This window comes from Amblyomma americanum, chromosome 1 (assembly GCF_052857255.1).
Source record: "Amblyomma americanum isolate KBUSLIRL-KWMA chromosome 1, ASM5285725v1, whole genome shotgun sequence".
NCBI lineage: Eukaryota > Metazoa > Arthropoda > Arachnida > Ixodida > Ixodidae > Amblyomma > Amblyomma americanum.
In genome coordinates, this window is record NC_135497.1 from 280,602,573 (window position 1) to 280,620,511 (window position 17,939).

The window sequence follows — 17,939 nt, forward strand, 5'->3', positions numbered from 1 at the left end:
GCATTGGCGTTAGGCTACTAGGTTGCCCCCGCTCGAAGAACCAAGAACAGCCTTCACCTTTTCGATGAGTGTAAGGATGGCATTACTTATGCGGTGCCATGTAATGCAGTGGCACAAGAACACAACTAATTTACTGCACTGCAGAGGAAGAGCTGAAGAAAATAAACCCCGGCTCACCATTCAGCTCATTGGCCAGGGGGTCTTTGACATCAATAGCAAGGAGCTTCCAGTCAGTTTCCCCTTCATCTACGAGTGCCATGACTCCGAGAATCTTCACTTGAAGGACCTCGCCTCGCTTAGCCACCTAGCATACAATAAAAGTGGACATCAGAAGCCAAATGAACAAAATTTGCATGCGATCCACAAAAAGTTTTGGTAGCCTTTTCAAACAAGTCGCCTCAGAAGTTGCGCACACTAGACTAGTGGCAAGTTAAATATTGTATGCATCAAAATGTATTTGATTTGCAATATGAACCACTGCTTCTGCAAAGGCAAAATAATTTTCATGGTATTCTTGTGGTATCAGTAATCAGTGGTGGTCGAGCCATTTCAAGTTCTGGAGCAATTTTCGGAGCAAAAAAATATTCATTTTGGAGCACCTTTGTATCAGAACAATAATTATGGAGCAACCCGGGAGCAGCACGGATGGAATAAAGGAGTTACCCAAAAGAGTTTGTTACTAACGAGGTCAGGTTCAGCCATGTGTAGCTAGGAAGAAAAAAAAACAGAAGACAGGTGCTCGCAAAAAACAGTGACAAAACATTTTATTAATGTTGGCACTGTCTCGCATGCAAGTTCAGCCAAGCATGCTTGGGTACGTTCAGTTGAAGCATTCTTTTTTTCACAAGGCTGAAATTCCCTTTTTCCAACAAAGCTTCACCTCGTTAGACCTGCTCCAAGCTTTTGTTCTTCAACCCAGAAGATACGACTTCAGCCCTCTTCAGGGTTGACTGACATGATGCAACCTTTTGATGCAACTGACATGATGCATGAACATGGAAGAAAGAAAACTTAGGAGAGGCTCTCGCTATCCGAGCTGCACACCAAAAAGAGTGCCGGAAGTCGCGCTCTTTCACAAGGACTACTGGGAGTATTTGGCCAAAGGCGCAACCAATACTAACGCTAGGCACACCGTCGTCGTTTGCTGCAATGTCTGCTACGCATGCTCAAGCGTGCCGAGACGGCAGCCAAGTGGTGAGGAGCAGGGGGGAGCCGGCTTCAAAAAATGCGACTTAACCGCCTCTCCAGAGTTCTTTCCTTCCTCCAGGTGCACCAATGAACTGGCTGCTAAACTACCACCAGCTAGCCCACCAGCACCCTGGATTGCCAACTATGGAACTGTTTTAGTAGGTTGCCAACTGGAAGCCTGAACGGTTCGAAAAATAGCTGTTTTCCCGTGACCGCACCTTCTTTTTGGATCAGCTAAGGCGTAATATTGATCAATTTTCCAACTTTGGAGCAGACTGGCGTAGCAAAATGTAAATGTATCAGAATGGCGCAAATGGCGCAGCTGGAGCACCACTGTAATGTAATGAGCATTACTGTAATGAGCTGTCATATCCTGCACAGGAATCGCGGGCTGCAACCATTTCCACGAGTCACTTTGAACACACTTCCCAGTCCCAAGGCTTAGTCTTGCACAGAAGCAACGAAGCTTATCACAGTGCCAGCTTTGACAACACTATGCAAGAACATACTCAAAGGTGAAACCTTGGTTCTGTAGCATGCAACAATGAAATGGAAAGAAGGCTATCTCTCTGAACATGTGACCTGTGTACTCTGCATGGCCTACAATGTGCGAGCATATATATGCCAGTGTGTGCGGCCATTGGCTGGGCAATGGCACCAAACAGCCTCACATTTTGCAGAGACAGGGAAACAGTCTTGCAGTTTTCATCTCTCAGTTCCCCTTCATTATAGTCTTCTCCTTAACACCTTGACGTTCTCTTTTGTGTTTGCCTTTAAACATACCACTGTGTGCATGAAAGTAGCTTTATCAGACTGCAGGTTTGGTGTTTTTGCAAGTTCAGATTGTAAGGAAAATTAAGTAAGCAAAGGTCAAAGCATGTACAAGTGCCCAAGAAAGTCATGGAACATGGAAGCCATGAAAAAGCTGAATTTTCTTGCTGCCTGAAGGTGCAGCCAAACATTGAGGGGCACACGGGTAAGTGCACGCACACCCTTCAGTTCATGGCTACGTTCTTAAAATGGCAAAAAATTTAGTTTTTTTTTCATGGCTTCAATGATCAGAAAAGTTCTGCAGAAATCTTACATACGAGGTGTTGGCCAATGCAAAAATGGCTAAACTGACCCCACCTTTGGATGTTATTACTAGCACGCTCATATCAATGCCAGTGTCTGAAATATAATAGCACATTCTTGCAAGTGCCTGTGCTGTAATACACGTTTGCTGATGGCATTAAAACATTATCATGTTGACAAATCCTTGCAGCCAGGAAGTAATGGTTTGGTTTGGTTTATAGGGGGCAGCGAAACGACAATGCCAAACGAACGAAAAAAGAAACTAAACGACATTTTTGCTTGCGGCGAAGTTTATGGTATTATGGTTTATGGGGGTTTAACGTCCCAAAGCGACTCAGGCTATGAGAGACACCGTAGTGAAGGGCTCCGGAAATTTCGACCACCTGGGGCTCTTTAACGTGCACTGACATCGCACAGCACATGGACCTCTAGAGTTTCGCCTCCATCGAAATTCAACCGCCGCGGCCGGGATCGAACCCGCGTCTTTTGGGCCAGCAGCCGAGGGCCATAACCACTCAGCCACCGCGGCGGCTCCAGGAAGTAATGAATCACTGCATCAAACGATACCATATTGGTCCACAATACCAGTAATCATGCACAGAAAACATGCCCGATTAACACACTTGGATTCCAGGTCAAGCATGCTGAAAATCGGCACACGTCATGGCTGTTGCCATGTGACCTAGATCACAGAGATAATCATCGGTGTACACAAGACAAATATTCAGGAGCTCACCCGATAACCAATCTCGCAGACATCAATTGGATCATTGTCTCCTTTGCAGTTGGTCTTGCTGTCAGTGTGGTTCGGGTCTTCCCATGTCTACAACGAAAATACAAAGCCCACAATGTACACAAGCAGAGAGAACAAAAAACAAGGTCAAACGTTTTACTGTGCCACATTTTTCACCTACAGAATTGTACACGTGCGCACAGTTCGAAGCCAGGTCAATGCACACTAGTCCATTCTAGGATTCCAGAACAGAATCAGGCAAAGAATAGTTTTTATGCCGTGATAACTACTCTACTGAATGCCTGGTGAGTGCAGTTCCAATCAACCATGCTAGTGATCTGCCATATTCAGACAGATTTTAAGTGAAATTATTCAGACACACTCACATTTACAATCAGATGAGCATTATTCTTCTCCTTACTGTGCTCTTTAAATACATTCACAGGGTCTAACCAAAATACACTATTCGAAAGCCCAGAGAAGCAGCTGATCCAGAAAAGCTGACTAAGATATTGACGCTTTCTGCTTCACGCTAGTGGTACTGAGACAAAAAAGCGACCAATAAGTCAAGTGATGGATAAGTGTTCTGAGATAGCAAATATGTAGTTTTTACTAGGAACAGTGGTCTGATAAGCAAGAAATTTGCACAAAAGTAGACTAAAAATAGGAAATTTTTCCCAGGTAACTGCAACATATGTGTGTGTACATCACTGTGTACAAGCTAACTACACTAAATGACAAGTCAAAATAATTTCTCATGTCAAAAACATATTTTGGTTTTACAGGGTAAAATGTTACAAAGCGACTCAGGATATGAGGGATGCTGTAATGGAGGGCTGCGGATAATTTCGACCACTTGGGGTTCCTTAACTCGCACTGACATCGCAGAGTACGTGGGCCTTTAGTAATCTGCCTCCATCGAAATGCAACCACCGTGGCCAGGACTGAGCCCGTGTCTTTCAGGTCAGTAGCTTAGCGCCACAACCACTCAGCCACCACGGCAGCTTATGTAAAAAATATAGTGGCCAAGAACTTATACCTCAGAAGAAAATCAGAATACGTCAGACCAATTCTATCAGCAGAAACATGTGAAGATATGAAAACTAGACTTTCAATAAACCTTGGATGCTCAAAATGTTGGTTAAAGCAAGTTAAATATTACATCCAACACATACACCTGACTTGCTTTGCAGTTATAGTACTTTTACTGTCCCATATGAAAGCTACTCAAAAACTGACAAACCAAAACAAGGCTCGCAATTATGAAGAGCTACCAACCTTATCTTCGCCTGTCACAATTACAAATTAGCTGTCACTGCAATAGCTGCAGCATGAGAACCATGTAACAGCTGCAGTGAACTCTCAATGCAAGTTCCCCAGGAGCATGCGAATTAAGCGTATCATCCCAAATCCCCAAGATTCAAAACAAGCCAACTCCAATACGGAAATTAAGAAAACTGTTGTATTTGTTTTGTGCAACTACTTTTGGCCAAAACAATTTCATACTGTACGTTTGGGCCATTCTCCCCTCAATTTCGCCAAGTAAAATGCGACAAACAACATAGATTTCTGCACTCCTCATGACTAAGTCCCGCTGCCCAACAATGGTGCACAGAATCGACAGTGCTAGGCCTAGCTTTTGTAGAATAGAACGTTACGATCAGAGTTTATACGAATTTCGGGGTGATACGAATCTAAAGTTTACTGGCCTACGTGCATTTTGCACAAGGTGCAGAATGTCACGTGCTCCAAACACTGTCTCGCGCCACTACGGATGATACGAACACACGAGCTGCAACTGCACCCTCCAGCACATTGCTGTGGCACGGGTTGACTCTAGAGCTTTTGTTTCTTTCATTCACTTTATTCCCTACCCCTGTGACTTAGGAGAGATTCCAGATTCGACAGCCAGCAACTGTGACACTGTGACTGAAGCAGCCACCGCGACAACGGCGCGGGAACCCGCACGTGTGGAGTGTGTGGAGCGAGCTTTGCTTCCTCCTTGCCATTTCCTTTCTATGAACAGCTGCTTGCAGTCACTGGAAAACTACAGCTGTTTCGCACCGACAGCGATCAAACGACAAATTTTTATGTAGGTGTGTTGCTGCTGGCAGCAAATAAAAAATCAAGCAGGTCAGGTCGATGTACGATTTTTTCCACGCGACCAGATAGAAATGAACCTGGGCCCATTACAATGCTACAAATCCACGTTTCAATGTATTCAGCGACTAAGTTCTTCAGATCGTACGCATCTTTCTCTCCCCACAGTCCTGTGATGTACTAAACCTATTACCTTTGCGTTTAATAAGAAATTCCAAACTTCTTGCGCTTTTGTCCCATTATTAAGGAGTCTAAATTTCGGGACCAAATTCCCCCTCCACCCTCTTCCAGTTGACAAATGTCCACCTCTCAAGAATTTCTGGGGAGAACCCTGTGGTGCATGTTAATGTTACATAAGTAACCGGTGATTGAGAACTTTACAGCGGTTGATGGCTAATCGGATGCTGACAAAAAAAAGTCAGCATCATTCTCCCACTGCTGATAAAGAAAATGCAGGATGATTAGACATTAATGCAATAATTCTGTGAAAGCAGTTGGATTTAGCCCTGATGATTGCTTTGATGCTTTACCCTCTCATCTGAGGCCAGACAAAGGGAAATTTTTCTGCAGGGTGAAGGTGGGCGGAGGCCGGTGGCACTTCTGGAGGGTGGTAGTGGCTGGCTGGCAGGCCCCTACCGATGGAGGTGGGGAAAAGGCTAGTGGGTGGCGCTTCTGCTGGCTTTCCCACCAAGTCTTTAAATTCAATTTTGCCATCGCTTTTCTGTTCTACTGCTGTGTTGGCTTCTAGTGCATAGAGGCCTTGTGGAAGGTGAAGGTAGGTGGGTTGGTGGTGGGGGGTGCTCCTGGAGGCCAGAGTTAGGTGGGGTGGGTGGTGATGGCACTTCTGGAGGGTGAAGGTGGGTGGGGATCGGGCACGGCAATGGCCTGCGGGTGGCGGTGGGTGGGTGGACAACCCCCTAGCTAGGTGGTGCAGTGGGGAGATGGCTGGTGTTTCTGGAGGGTGCAGGATTAACTCTCGGAGGCTACAGATAAATGCCAGCATTTTCACACTGTGTGAATGGCCATATTTTTGCAGTAAAAAAAAGTATCAAAAGACTTGGCCCAAACACATTTCAGAATTCTTCCAAAAGGGTTGACAGAAATGAATGCAGCAAAACAAAAAATCCAGCATCAAATTCACAGTCCTCCAACATTCATAAAGCAATGATAAATCCTGGCCCAACCACATTTCACAATTCTTCCAAGAAGCTTCATGGAATTTTAACGCGAGCGTGTTAAGGGTCCCGCTTGATGGAAAACTCGGCGGCTGTGGCCCACCTAGGTCACGTGACCTTGTGACGTCACCGTAACCTAACCACTGGATTGTGAGTAAACTGCCCACCGTGGCAGTTTAATTGATGAGTGGTCACGAGATTGCTCGGAAAGAGCAACCTGGGTCTCACAAGCCCCACCAGTGGCAGTGTTTGAAACAGCCACCTGCCAGGACAGTGGTGCATCTCCATCTTTTAACTGCTACGTCAATCAGCCAGCAGTTTTATGAGGATTCTCAAGGATCTATGAATGTAAAGCACAGAAACGACTAATTCTGCATACATGGGAATTAGCAAATTAATGCTATTGCATCATGCCCTCAAAGCACAGCTTAAGTGCCCCTCCAGCTTTTTATTGAATGGTATATGGGGTTTAGCATCTCAAAAAGACATCGGCTTTGAGGGGATGGCATAGCGGAGGGCTCTGGAGTGAATTCAACCACCTGGGAATCGCTTAACGCACACTGACCTTGCATAGTATATAGATGCCTTGCGCTTTGCCCAGGGCTTAAAGTCGGGAGGGGGTCTCAGACCCCACCAGTTGTGACAAGGGATCAGACAACCCCCCAGCTAGACCGAAGGGACTGCATGAATCCGAAGCAGGCAATCATTGTTTTATTAATGCGTAAGCATTGTATGGCTATGTAGGCGGTTTTGGCACGGACTAGATAATCTCGGTCCTATAACAGAGGAACTAGTTAGTATATCGGAAAAAGAATGGTATCATCGGATAGAGCATCGAAAGAGGATGTGCAAGTGACAAAATGGTAAAGGTGGGTTAATTAGGTAATTAATTAGAGCCAAAAATGTCCAAAAAGTGGGCGGGGCTGGAACAAAAGTGGCGTCAAATTTAAAAACTAAGCGTGGCGCCAAGTTTGATAACTCTAAATGGGCAATGATGGAGCTTAATTACTTTAGGCAAAGAGGGGCGAGGAGGCGTCACTGTTTACGCATTCCTCCAATGCGGGTGCCACAGTGATCTTGTAATTTTTTTTTTTGTCAGTAGTGTTCGGAACATTTCTTCCCCATCATTTCAAAAATTTCACTGATTTTTAGTAATAACCATTATCATGCTTTCTAAAACCTGAGATGAAGAAAAATAAAGAGTCAACAGCACTACACAAAGACCGGAAGAAAAAGAGAAACCCATGCCCTCACACCTCAAATCAGTCCAGAGCTGGCCATAGAGCTTCAAGGCTACACTACGACGAGCAAACCGGCAAAGCGTGCAGACTGTGTTTCAGGTCTGTGTTATAAACTGAGCAAACAACTACCTCTAAACATGATTTCTTCCCTTTGTATGAAACGATAAAAGAGGCTGCCAGCCGCTTTCTCTATTTTTGTTTCCCTCTCCACCTGTGCTCGGATTACTAGAGACCCCCCTTCGATGGAGCCAGACTAAGCACTGGTCTCGTTTCCATCGCAATGCGGCTGTGGTGGCCAGGATCAAGCCCATGTCCTCGGACTCAGCAGCCAAGCGCGCTAACCACTAAGCCACCACGGCAGGGAAAGATTTTTATCAAGCGCTCAATGTAAAGAGAGGCCACTTAATAACTGACAGCACCTGTGGGATGGCGCCATAGTTCCAGATGTAGCCATGGTGGGGGAAACAGTTATGAACATATCGCAGCTTCCCTTTTTTGACGTCCTGCTTGATTGGATTCAGCGGCTCCTTGGTGGCGATCTGAGGAAACAAAGCATGTCACAAAAGATGCAGCTAAGTTGTAGGTGGCACAAGATGTTATAGATCTCTCCACTGTAGTTAACTGTGGGAAACAGCACCTGGCTCAAAATGAACAGCAGTGCATCAGAAACTACAATTCAAGAAAAAAACAAGTACTACTACAAATATGACAGGATGCAGCTAGATAGTAATGACTGAATGCAATGACTAACAGCAATAGTGCAATCATTCTTGGTAGCTCACCTATGCTAACAGGTGAACAAAACCCCCAACTTTGCCCAACAAAAATGACACAGGCCATCAAGCCCATGCACTAATAGGCACTCAGAAAACACATCCAGCTCTTATATATGGTGGCACGATTCACACCTGAAAATTCCCTAGGCAACCATAGATAAGTAAATCTAATACAAATGCACACACATCCACACAAAAAGTGCATCTGTCCTCCACCTACACCTGGAGCTTAAGGGGCAAATTTTAAAGCAGCACACAGGTTGACTTTAGACATACTGGTTTCCACATTCCAAATGGTATTGAATGCTTGATCCAAGTCAGAAAAGATCTACTACTACTACTGCTACTACTACTACTACCACTACCACTGCTACTACTACTACTGAAAACAATTGGAGACCAAATGGAACCTATCAGATTCCACTTGGTTCTATGTGTGTTTTTGGAGTTCCCAAATGGTGTTGTTTTGATTGGAATGCTGCAGCCACAGGGCACATGTAAATAAAGAACACTCAAGGTAAAAAGTAAAATAAATCTTGCTCAGTATCCCCCAATTCATTGCACTTAGCAGATGGTTTGTGGGCACTACATGTTTTATTTGCGCTCTGAGGGGCTTTGCATTTCCATCATCAAAGAGGTAGTAGGTTTTGGCTGTCTCAGTACATCCAAGTTGATACCAGCACTTTCTCCGAGTGAAGTGCAGTCGCCAATATTTTTCAGTACTTGATTCCAATGTCTCCCATTAAGGTCTGCACCACTGCACGTGGTGTACCCACTTGCAAATTTGTTTTCTGACTTCCTTGCTCGCAAAGGAAGTGAAATATTTAGAGGACACTGCAATTCACCTTAGGAATATGATGCGACAATGGTACCTACGGTGACTTAGGGGTCCCTGGCACACCCTTAGGTCAACATTGACACATTTGTTGCCATCACATACTGCTTTATTACATATCATTGTCCATATTAATTGGTGACGATAATTATTGACCCTAATTAACTAAGTGTTCCTGTAAAGCGGCCCACTGTGTGGTGTGAGGTGCTCATACAAGGCCTCCATTTATCGCACTGAACAAACATTCCCAAGTGTTGTAGAGGTTTGGTGCCTGGCAACCGACCCAAAGGACAGCAGTTTGATTTTACTTCACTTTTTTCTTTTAAGTCAAACTGCTTTTCTACGTTGCTACCCTCTCAACCAATCGGTATCTTCCAGTCACAACACTGACAGCAGGTATGCCGCCGAATGAGACCTTTAACACTGTCACGTTAATACTGTTCACGAGAAAGGTAGTTCCACATACTTGTGCGACTGTGAGTCCATTCAATGTACTTACGAGTTTCATGGTATAACCTGTCCAAGGCAAATGTATGAGCCTAGTTAACATTGCTATGGCATACATACACAAAGTGCACACATAAGGTTAGTTCCAAAAGTGCCAAAATGAAGTTTCACATGTGGCTCTGACCTGGTTTGTGCAAAGTTCCATGGAAGCAGTCTCTGTAGCCCAGTACTAAGTGAAAAGCTGTCACTCTGATATAGCCTCCCACCCACTGCAAGGTTGGTGTCACAATTATGTCGTTGCATGCTAAAAAGCTGACAGCAGCAGTGATGAACTAGCACTTGCCTGAAATTCTAACTGCGTCATCAATACTGATCAGTATTGTTGCGCTGTGCAGAAAGTGCGCAAAGCAACATGGAACAATTTACATGGAAGGCTAAACTTGCATGGCTTGTGCATGGCCTTACAGACTGAGGAGCATGTGGGTTCTTGCGGACCAGTTCAGATGAAATGTCTTCAGCCATCCCCCACACAGCCCTGACCTTACGCATGCTGATTTTCACTTTTTTCTACACTTGAAACAGTTTCTGGCAGGACAGTATTTCGACAGGAGACATAACTTGGCCATGCAAGACTTAGTGCATGCTGCCACAAATATAAAAACAAGGGCAGTGAATCGTGTCAAAAATCAGCTTACACGTTACTTTACCCAGTAGTGAACACAGCTTTCTTTTCATGTTCTTATCATACTCAACTGGAATTCACTTTAAGGACATGTCTTGCATAATCGCAGAAAGCACATCATACTGGAACACTGCAGTGCAAAATGCACAAAGTTTTCCACCCAGAAAAAGATGACACAGTTTGTAGCTAGCAACAGTGGTCCTGAACTTTCCTTTCATAACGTCTAGAAAACCACTTATTTTAGCAATTTGAAAAATGTTCGAAAAAAAGAACATGGCACAACAGTTACTACACATGATGAGATAATATCCAAGCTTCATAGTGCAGACCACTCCACCACAGCTGGGGTACAGTAAAGCTTTTCAGACTAGCTGGTTTATTCCTGCACGACTCTCAAGCTGCACACTACACAAGCTGCACCTGTCAGTGCTGCATGCATTCCTTTCTTCACCTGCATCGGCCACTGCACATTTTGAACTTTGTACAGTGAGGTACCACTGTAGAATTGACTGAAGCAGCTGACCAAACATTTGCAGTACACCTTCCTGATTTTGCAGCCAAAATGCGTGTGGTTAAAAATCCTAGATGTGACAAAGCCCTGGGGCACTGGCCTGCAAAGACTATACTTTCCAAAGGTGTGTCAATGATTGAACTTAATGCCGGCAGTGTTTTGTGCATCCACTTTGGTAACATTATTAGGCGTTTTCATACCAAGACAGTTTGCAGCATATCATGAGAACACCACTGCTATGCGCAAAATGCTAAGGTAGGAGAAAGGGGCACCTGAGTGCCAAAGCAAGAGGAGTTTTTGAAAGCCACTTTTCATATCCTCTATTTCTAGACCTAATTTTTTATTATTCTCATCCGTATAAAGTAGACGCAAAAGAGCAAAATCACATGAGCAATTAACAATAGAACTGTACAGACTGCATGAGAAGACACCAACCTCCATTTTGGCATTGGTCCAGCGGGGGACTTCCACTACCATGTTGTAAATGCGGTTACTTTCATCCGCAAACATGGGAATGTCATGGAAGGGAGAGATGTACTGATCTCCTTTACCTGTAAGGCAACAGTGACAGCAGTTATTAACAAACGCTTACCACAAACATCAGCAATTCTCCCATTGCACTGTGGCACCACTGGAAATGAAACCTAGAACAACAATACAAGCTCTCTTTCAAGTTAGAAGTGCGTCCCTGTGAAGAGTAAGAATGGGTGCGCTCCAAGAAAAATTTCTGCTTATTGTATACTGAATCCACCGTGGTGAAATAATGGATTTATCACGATTCAGCAGATAATCAATCTGAAACTTATTTGCCAAGTCTCCCAAAAACTTATGATAACAAGAATGAAGAGATTTCCAAGGAAGAAAAAAACAAGCACTATTCCCCACTGCTGCAGAACTGATATGGTACTTCAAATTGTGCTTTGTGGCAAAAAGCTTGCTTCTCCCTCATGTATAATATTAACGCCCACATTTGCTACACTAACTTGCACACAAAGAAAAGAAACATTAAATACTCAAAAGCACTGCTCATTATGACCACGAATACCCCATCAAGGGTGACCAGAAAGTAATTAGAATTAGTTTTAAAAAGTGTTGTGTTGAAAAGACTCCATAAATTTTTGTCCCTCTAAGTCTGACCCTTGAGAATGCAGATGCTTCCAGTGCACTTACATCATTCTTGGCAGCCCTGCTAGAAATTTTCAGCTGTAAGCATGTTCAGAACCACTGCTTTTGGACATTGGCCACTCATCTCTTGAAGGAAAAGTATGGGCAGATTTGAAACCTGTGGAATTAGTCTTCCACTCAAAAACTTTCACAGCTAATGAAGTAAGAAGCAGCATATTACCATGCAAAAAAGAACCATCTCACTAAGCATCAAGAAGCTTTTCAGCAAAACTCCTGACCTTCCATCAGGCACTGTGCTACCAATTTCTTGTGAAAGATTTCCCAAGGATCAAAAACAACAATAAGTACTGACGGCAATTCTCAATTTGCTCGTGTAAGCCTTCTTGGGGTAGGGTGATGAGGCTCCTTTGTATTAAGCAGCTTGCTCTCAGCCACTTACGCAAAACCCCAGAATTCACCTTAAGTGACATCTCGTAAAATCTGGTTTGTTTGCTGAACAACAATGCACTGTTACTAATTTTCACACAGAATTGTTTCATGCAGCAATGTTCCAAACTGGCCTGTTTTTGTACCACGATGATGTACTCTATAAGGGAACCATGATAACAAACCCCTCAGAACTTCTGGGCACCAAACAACTGACAAGGTTGCTGCCAAGTACCTGGAACCCTAGCTTAAGTGTCCTCGACATGTTCCTTGTAGGGTAGAAGTCCCAGGGAAGCAACAATTTCATTCTTGTTACTTTCCAGACACATATTGTATGGTTCAACATGACCTGTACCATGGATTTCGGAAATTCAGCTGTTTTAATTGCACTCACAGTAAAATTTGTTTACAACATCATCTGAGGTTCCTGTTCCTACAGAATGCAGCATACAAGCTTACACTTTCATGATGAGGTTGATTCAAGAACATGTATCATAAAAGCATGAGCTCATATTAAGCAATCTGAGCCAGCAAGAAATGAATAAGTGTGCAGCAAGTAAGGAATGATTAGGCAGTAAGGAATATTGATAATTGTGTTAAAATGCAGGCACCCAAATACCTTGTACTCAAGCCTAAACATTTTCTGATATATCGAAACCTTTGGCCAAAGGCAGCTCTATTAGAGACTCAACGTTTGATCTGAAACGGATGCCACCTGCCCACATTTCAAACAGAAGGGATGCACACACACAAAACAGAAAAAGCACAAAAAGCAAAAGCAGAAAAGCAAGAAAGCCTGTGATCTCTGACTGCAATCGCTGTGAAACGAAATTGCCCTGCAAGCTGCACAAGCCGCCAGCTGTGCCACTTGTGCACAGTACATGTTACACTAGACCTCTAGGGGATTTGTCATATGATGCAGCAGATAATCTATTCGAAGCTGAAAATTACTTGCCACGCCTGCTGTAAACACAGAATAACCAGAACAAAGCGATTCACATGCAAGAACAAAATAAACACTATTCCCCACTGCTGCACAAACGTCCTAACATGACTAAAAAGTGTTTAGGCTACCAGAAAATTTGAGTAAACAGTGCATGAAATGGTGCACAAGGGGCATGCAACCTAGAAAGCCACAGTGTTTTCAGGTGTGCCCGCATGGACTCGAAAGCTGCGCAGGTAAGGGTGTTGCTAAGTTACAGATCCTGAAATAGACATTTCGACCTGCCCAATTGATTCTTTGTGGAGCGGCATTAGAAGTCGTACAAAACGACGTTTTTCGCACGACATACCGCGGAGAAGCAGAAGACAATAATTACATCGCCTTGAGCCACTTTGAGTCGTTATACCTTTACAAGAAAGGCTGATTGCTCAGGCATCTCTGAAACAACGTGAGTGACGCGGGACTTGTCAGATAACGCGTTACGAACGGACACTGATAAAAAGAGCACTGTGGGAGCTTGTATGGCCCTATTCAACACCTGGATTACAGCCAGAGCATCCGGTGGCAGTCTACTTAAGGAAAAAAAGAAATGCACTTAGAAGCACAGGAAACAGACACGAAAAAAGGAAAAATCTAAATGCGTACAATAGCTCATGAAGAGACATGAGCGATGCAAAGACATGAAGGCAAAATACGATTAAGATCATGTGCACCACATCAGCCAGAAGCTGGAGCACGCGTTATCGGTACAAGAAAAAAAAATGCTTCAAATCCATTCGTGTTCCAGCAGTGAATAAGCAAAAAGATTACTTAAGCGGATACCTGCTACACAATGCAACGAAACTTGGTGTACAACGAGCAACCACTACGATTGCAGACTGCATACGCGCATCAACGCTAGATATCAGAGTTACTTAAAAGTACACTGGTTCTTGCTGTATATCAATGCAATGTCAGGTATATGCGAACTAGCAAATAATAAATCAGGACAGAGGAACGTCCTAGTTTTCACCCTGTAATAGTAATGCATGCTGGTCAAGCCCAAGCAGGATCATTAGGCGCTGTAAGCTCCATAAATGCTTTGAACAGGCACAACCTCAGGCACCAAACAGACCCCACGAAAGCAGACGAACAATACATGCATTCGTCAGAACTTACGGAAATACATGCTGTAGTTCGCGGAGTTCGGACTTCCCCGTTCAACAGTGGAGTAACTGTCCAAGGCCATGCCAGACGCCGCCAAAACCAGAAAATCGCCCATCATAGAAAAAAGGACAGGACCACATGCGGTAAGCAACTTACGAAAATACAGCTTGTAGGTCAGGGTGTTGGGTGAACCCCTCTCGACAGTTGAGTAGGCCATGGTTCGTGACACGTTCGCCAAGCTGAATGAGACACCTCGCAGCCGCAGAAAGCCGGTCGTAAAGGCCTTCCCCACGTGTAAAAGCATCTCCGACGCTGGCTGCCACAGCGGCGGCACCTGTCGGTGAAATAAGAAAGCTGAAAATAAGTCAGCGGATCAATGTAGCCAACGTCAGCGGATTATAAATATGAACGCGCATATGCACTTGCACCCGCACCATCGACTCCGCGATAAAGCTCGTGGCAACTTATATTGTGTGAATGTCAGATTGCATGACAACATTGAAAATAACTGAATAAATGAGTTCATTTCGCCACACAACAACCCGTACAAACGCCGCTTTCTCAATTTGAAAAGAAATGCGCCCATTCATTAACAGACAGATAGAGCTAACATGCCTCCCCAAAGCGGCCTTGCGGAACTATTCGACAAGTCATCGAAGGCTAAAATAAAATATTCAGACACACCTGTGATAGCAGTAAGATGACAGTCAGTCCAATGGCCCCTTGAAATAGCATGCTGGTACGCTCAACACATTGGATGAGAAAAAGGTACCCTACACCGTAGCAGCCCAATCGGCTCTGAACGCCGACGAAGGCCTTTCAGTGTCATAAGTTCACACCTAATGTGCACACCTGGCTTGAACATGGGCACTAAACTTTCTACAAGACATCATGATAGCGTGTCGGTGCTACATGCAGTTCCGAAAATGTTCGCTAACGAAAGAAAGGGTCGCCATTGAAACAGGAAAAGATTGCAGCGACAGATGTCGCCACCTGTACGGCGTTACGACTGTTTAGGAAGGTTGCTCTGGCAAATTTTCGAATTGCTGCAACCATGGCCTGCGCTTGAACCGTGCACATCAGCTAGTTTGTTGCAGTTATACCTCTTTCTGATGTCGCAGGCGCTGGTAGAACGTTTCCGATCGCCACACAATTTAAATTACCGACAGTGCGAACGTAGCTAGTGCATTTATTTTTCTTTTCAACGTAGAGCTAATTGGCGTTTATGGGGATTTTTGTTTATACCGATAGCGACACTGCACTGTGTGCAGGTAGTTTGCTAATGTAGGCTATAGACTACATTTATAGACTACCAAGCTATATTGTCAACAACACAACTGCAGTGTGCTGTCATATCAGCGCAAAGAGAACAATATGCTTTCAGCCCTCTCGAGAGACAATACGTAATGGCTGCGTATTATTGATCATGCATGTTTAGGCAGTTATTACTAATTAAGCCGAAAAATTAAAACCATGTGGACTACTCACCGAAGAAACTCACTGTCCAAAAGTAGGCCTTGGGCTTGTTTTGCACAGACAATCACACCCGCAGTCTTCATAGCGTTTCCGCGGATGAACGCCTTTCCGTAGTGTAAGGGAGTGAAGCGTGCTTGTGGTCCCCGCGGCTGTGTTTCTTTGATAGCCGTTACAGATAGCTGTGGGGGCGCACTTGAATAGCCTACACACTTATCTTCTGGAGCAATCGAGTGCGTCCAACGCTTTGAGTGAGCGGGCATGGTTTCGGCGTGCAGTAGAAACCAGTGCCGTTGACATTGATGGTATATAGTATTGGCCGCGCACTGTAGCATCGAGTGCAAATCGAAGCTTCTGACTATCTTATTCTCTCTTTTTTCCTTGTTTTCTGTTTTGTTGTCTGGATAAAAACTCAGCTTCAGCTTCAATTTTATTTTACTTGCCCTAGGTTACAGGTGCCATCCTGCTCTCACTGACGTGAGTGCCTATCTTCTTCCGACCACAATGAATAATGGGAATAATCAAAGCATTTATCCGTGGTGGGATGACAAGAACCAGATTAAGAAGCGTGCAGGACAAGCACTGAATTCCAACTTAATTTCACAACCGAGATATAAAGCTTATGCTCAAAAGAAGAGAGCAAAAACGCCGTTGTCCGCAATAGCTACATGCTTTAGTGCACTGAATTCTTCCCCCCATATGAAATTGGCTTCCGGGCAGGCTTATTCAGAAAACTAAGGACGCACTCCTATCGAATGACCGCGAATTAAAAGACACCAACTTCAGCATTGGACAAGACTTTTCGTGGGCAAACACCTATACCTATATTTACCAGGGGAAATGGAGGCGAAACGCAAATTATTATTATCTTTAACGTGCACTGACATCGCACAGCACACGGGCGCCTTTTGCGTTTCGCCTCCATCGAAACGCTGTCGCCGCGGTCCGGTTCGAACCCGGGTGCTCCTGCTCAGTAGCCAGGTGGTCGAAATTATTCCGGAGCTCTCGCCCACGGCACCTCTGTCTTCCTTTCTTCTTTCAGTTCCTCCTTTAGCCCATCCCTTACGGCGCGGTTCGGGTGTCCAGCGAGATATGTGCGACAGTTACTGCGCCATTTCTTTTCCTCAAAACCGATTTTTTTCCCATCGTCCAACCCCGCTAAGGAAACAGCGTAGCAGTCACCCCGTCACTGCGCATTAACAAAGCGTACGTCAACGCACAAAATACCCTCCAATGTACTCACGTTTTCCGTGACATTAGGGACGTTTAGAATAGGGGGACCCTACCGATTAGGGGGATAGGGTAATAGCGGGGTGCCAGTGTACATGCGCAGGACAATAAACCGAGGGACGTTACTGCTTTGCGCATGCGCACTGGCGGCACACTATTTCCATATCCCCCTTCGATAGGGTCTACCTATTCTCAAAGTCCCTGTTCACTCGGATGCTATGGGTTATGGCGCTCGGCTGCTGACCCGAAAGACGCGGGTTCGATCCCGGCCGCGGCGGTCGAATTTTGATGGAGCCAAAATTGGATGGAGCCGTGTACTGTGCGATGTCAGTGCACGTTAAAGAGCCCCAGGTGGTCGAAATTTCCGGATCCCTTCACTACGGCGTCTCTCATAGCCTGAGGCGCTTTGGGACGTTAAACCCCAATAAAACAAACCATAAACTAAGATTCGCAGCTTTCTTCTTCCGAAGCGCCAACTCATATCGAACGAAATTTCTTCATCTAGGAGCAACATACAGATATACTCAGTGAAACTTGGCTAAACAGCAATGTATCTGAAGCTGAAATCTTGATATTGACTTTCCCAAATGTTTCGTATACCGAAACGATCCGAAAGGCTCGCGGGGCCGCGGGGTCCTTGTTGCAGTTCACCGAAGTATGTCATGCTCTGCTGTTAACGTCGCATTCGATATAGAACCGTTATGGCTTATTTGTCATCATCATCACCATTAAAAACTTTATTATATAGAGGGGTTTGTAGCAAGCAGGCCCCCGGGCCCCCGTACGGCCCCAATGCATTCAAGCGTTTATGTTCATGCGATCCATAACGGTGGC

The 17,939-nt window shown here is 44.7% G+C and overlaps 1 protein-coding gene across 2 annotated transcripts in view; it reads right to left on the bottom strand.

Annotated features, from left to right (window-relative positions):
• The window catches only part of Nurf-38 (Inorganic pyrophosphatase Nurf-38), a 35,223-nt gene extending 19,850 nt beyond the window's left edge, over positions 1–15,373 (bottom strand). The window contains exons 1-6 of one of the 2 annotated variants that reach the window (XM_077649444.1): positions 15,087–15,373; positions 14,415–14,736; positions 11,198–11,313; positions 7,931–8,050; positions 2,999–3,085; positions 178–304 (exon numbers count right to left, since the gene is read on the bottom strand). In XM_077649444.1, the coding sequence (XP_077505570.1) occupies positions 178–304; positions 2,999–3,085; positions 7,931–8,050; positions 11,198–11,313; positions 14,415–14,736; positions 15,087–15,137 (823 nt within the window). In that variant the 5' untranslated portion in view covers positions 15,138–15,373. The remainder of the gene's footprint in view (positions 1–177; positions 305–2,998; positions 3,086–7,930; positions 8,051–11,197; positions 11,314–14,414; positions 14,737–15,086) is intronic. The other variant, XM_077649445.1, reaches the window with a different exon arrangement.
• Between the last annotated feature and the right edge of the window lie 2,566 nt (positions 15,374–17,939).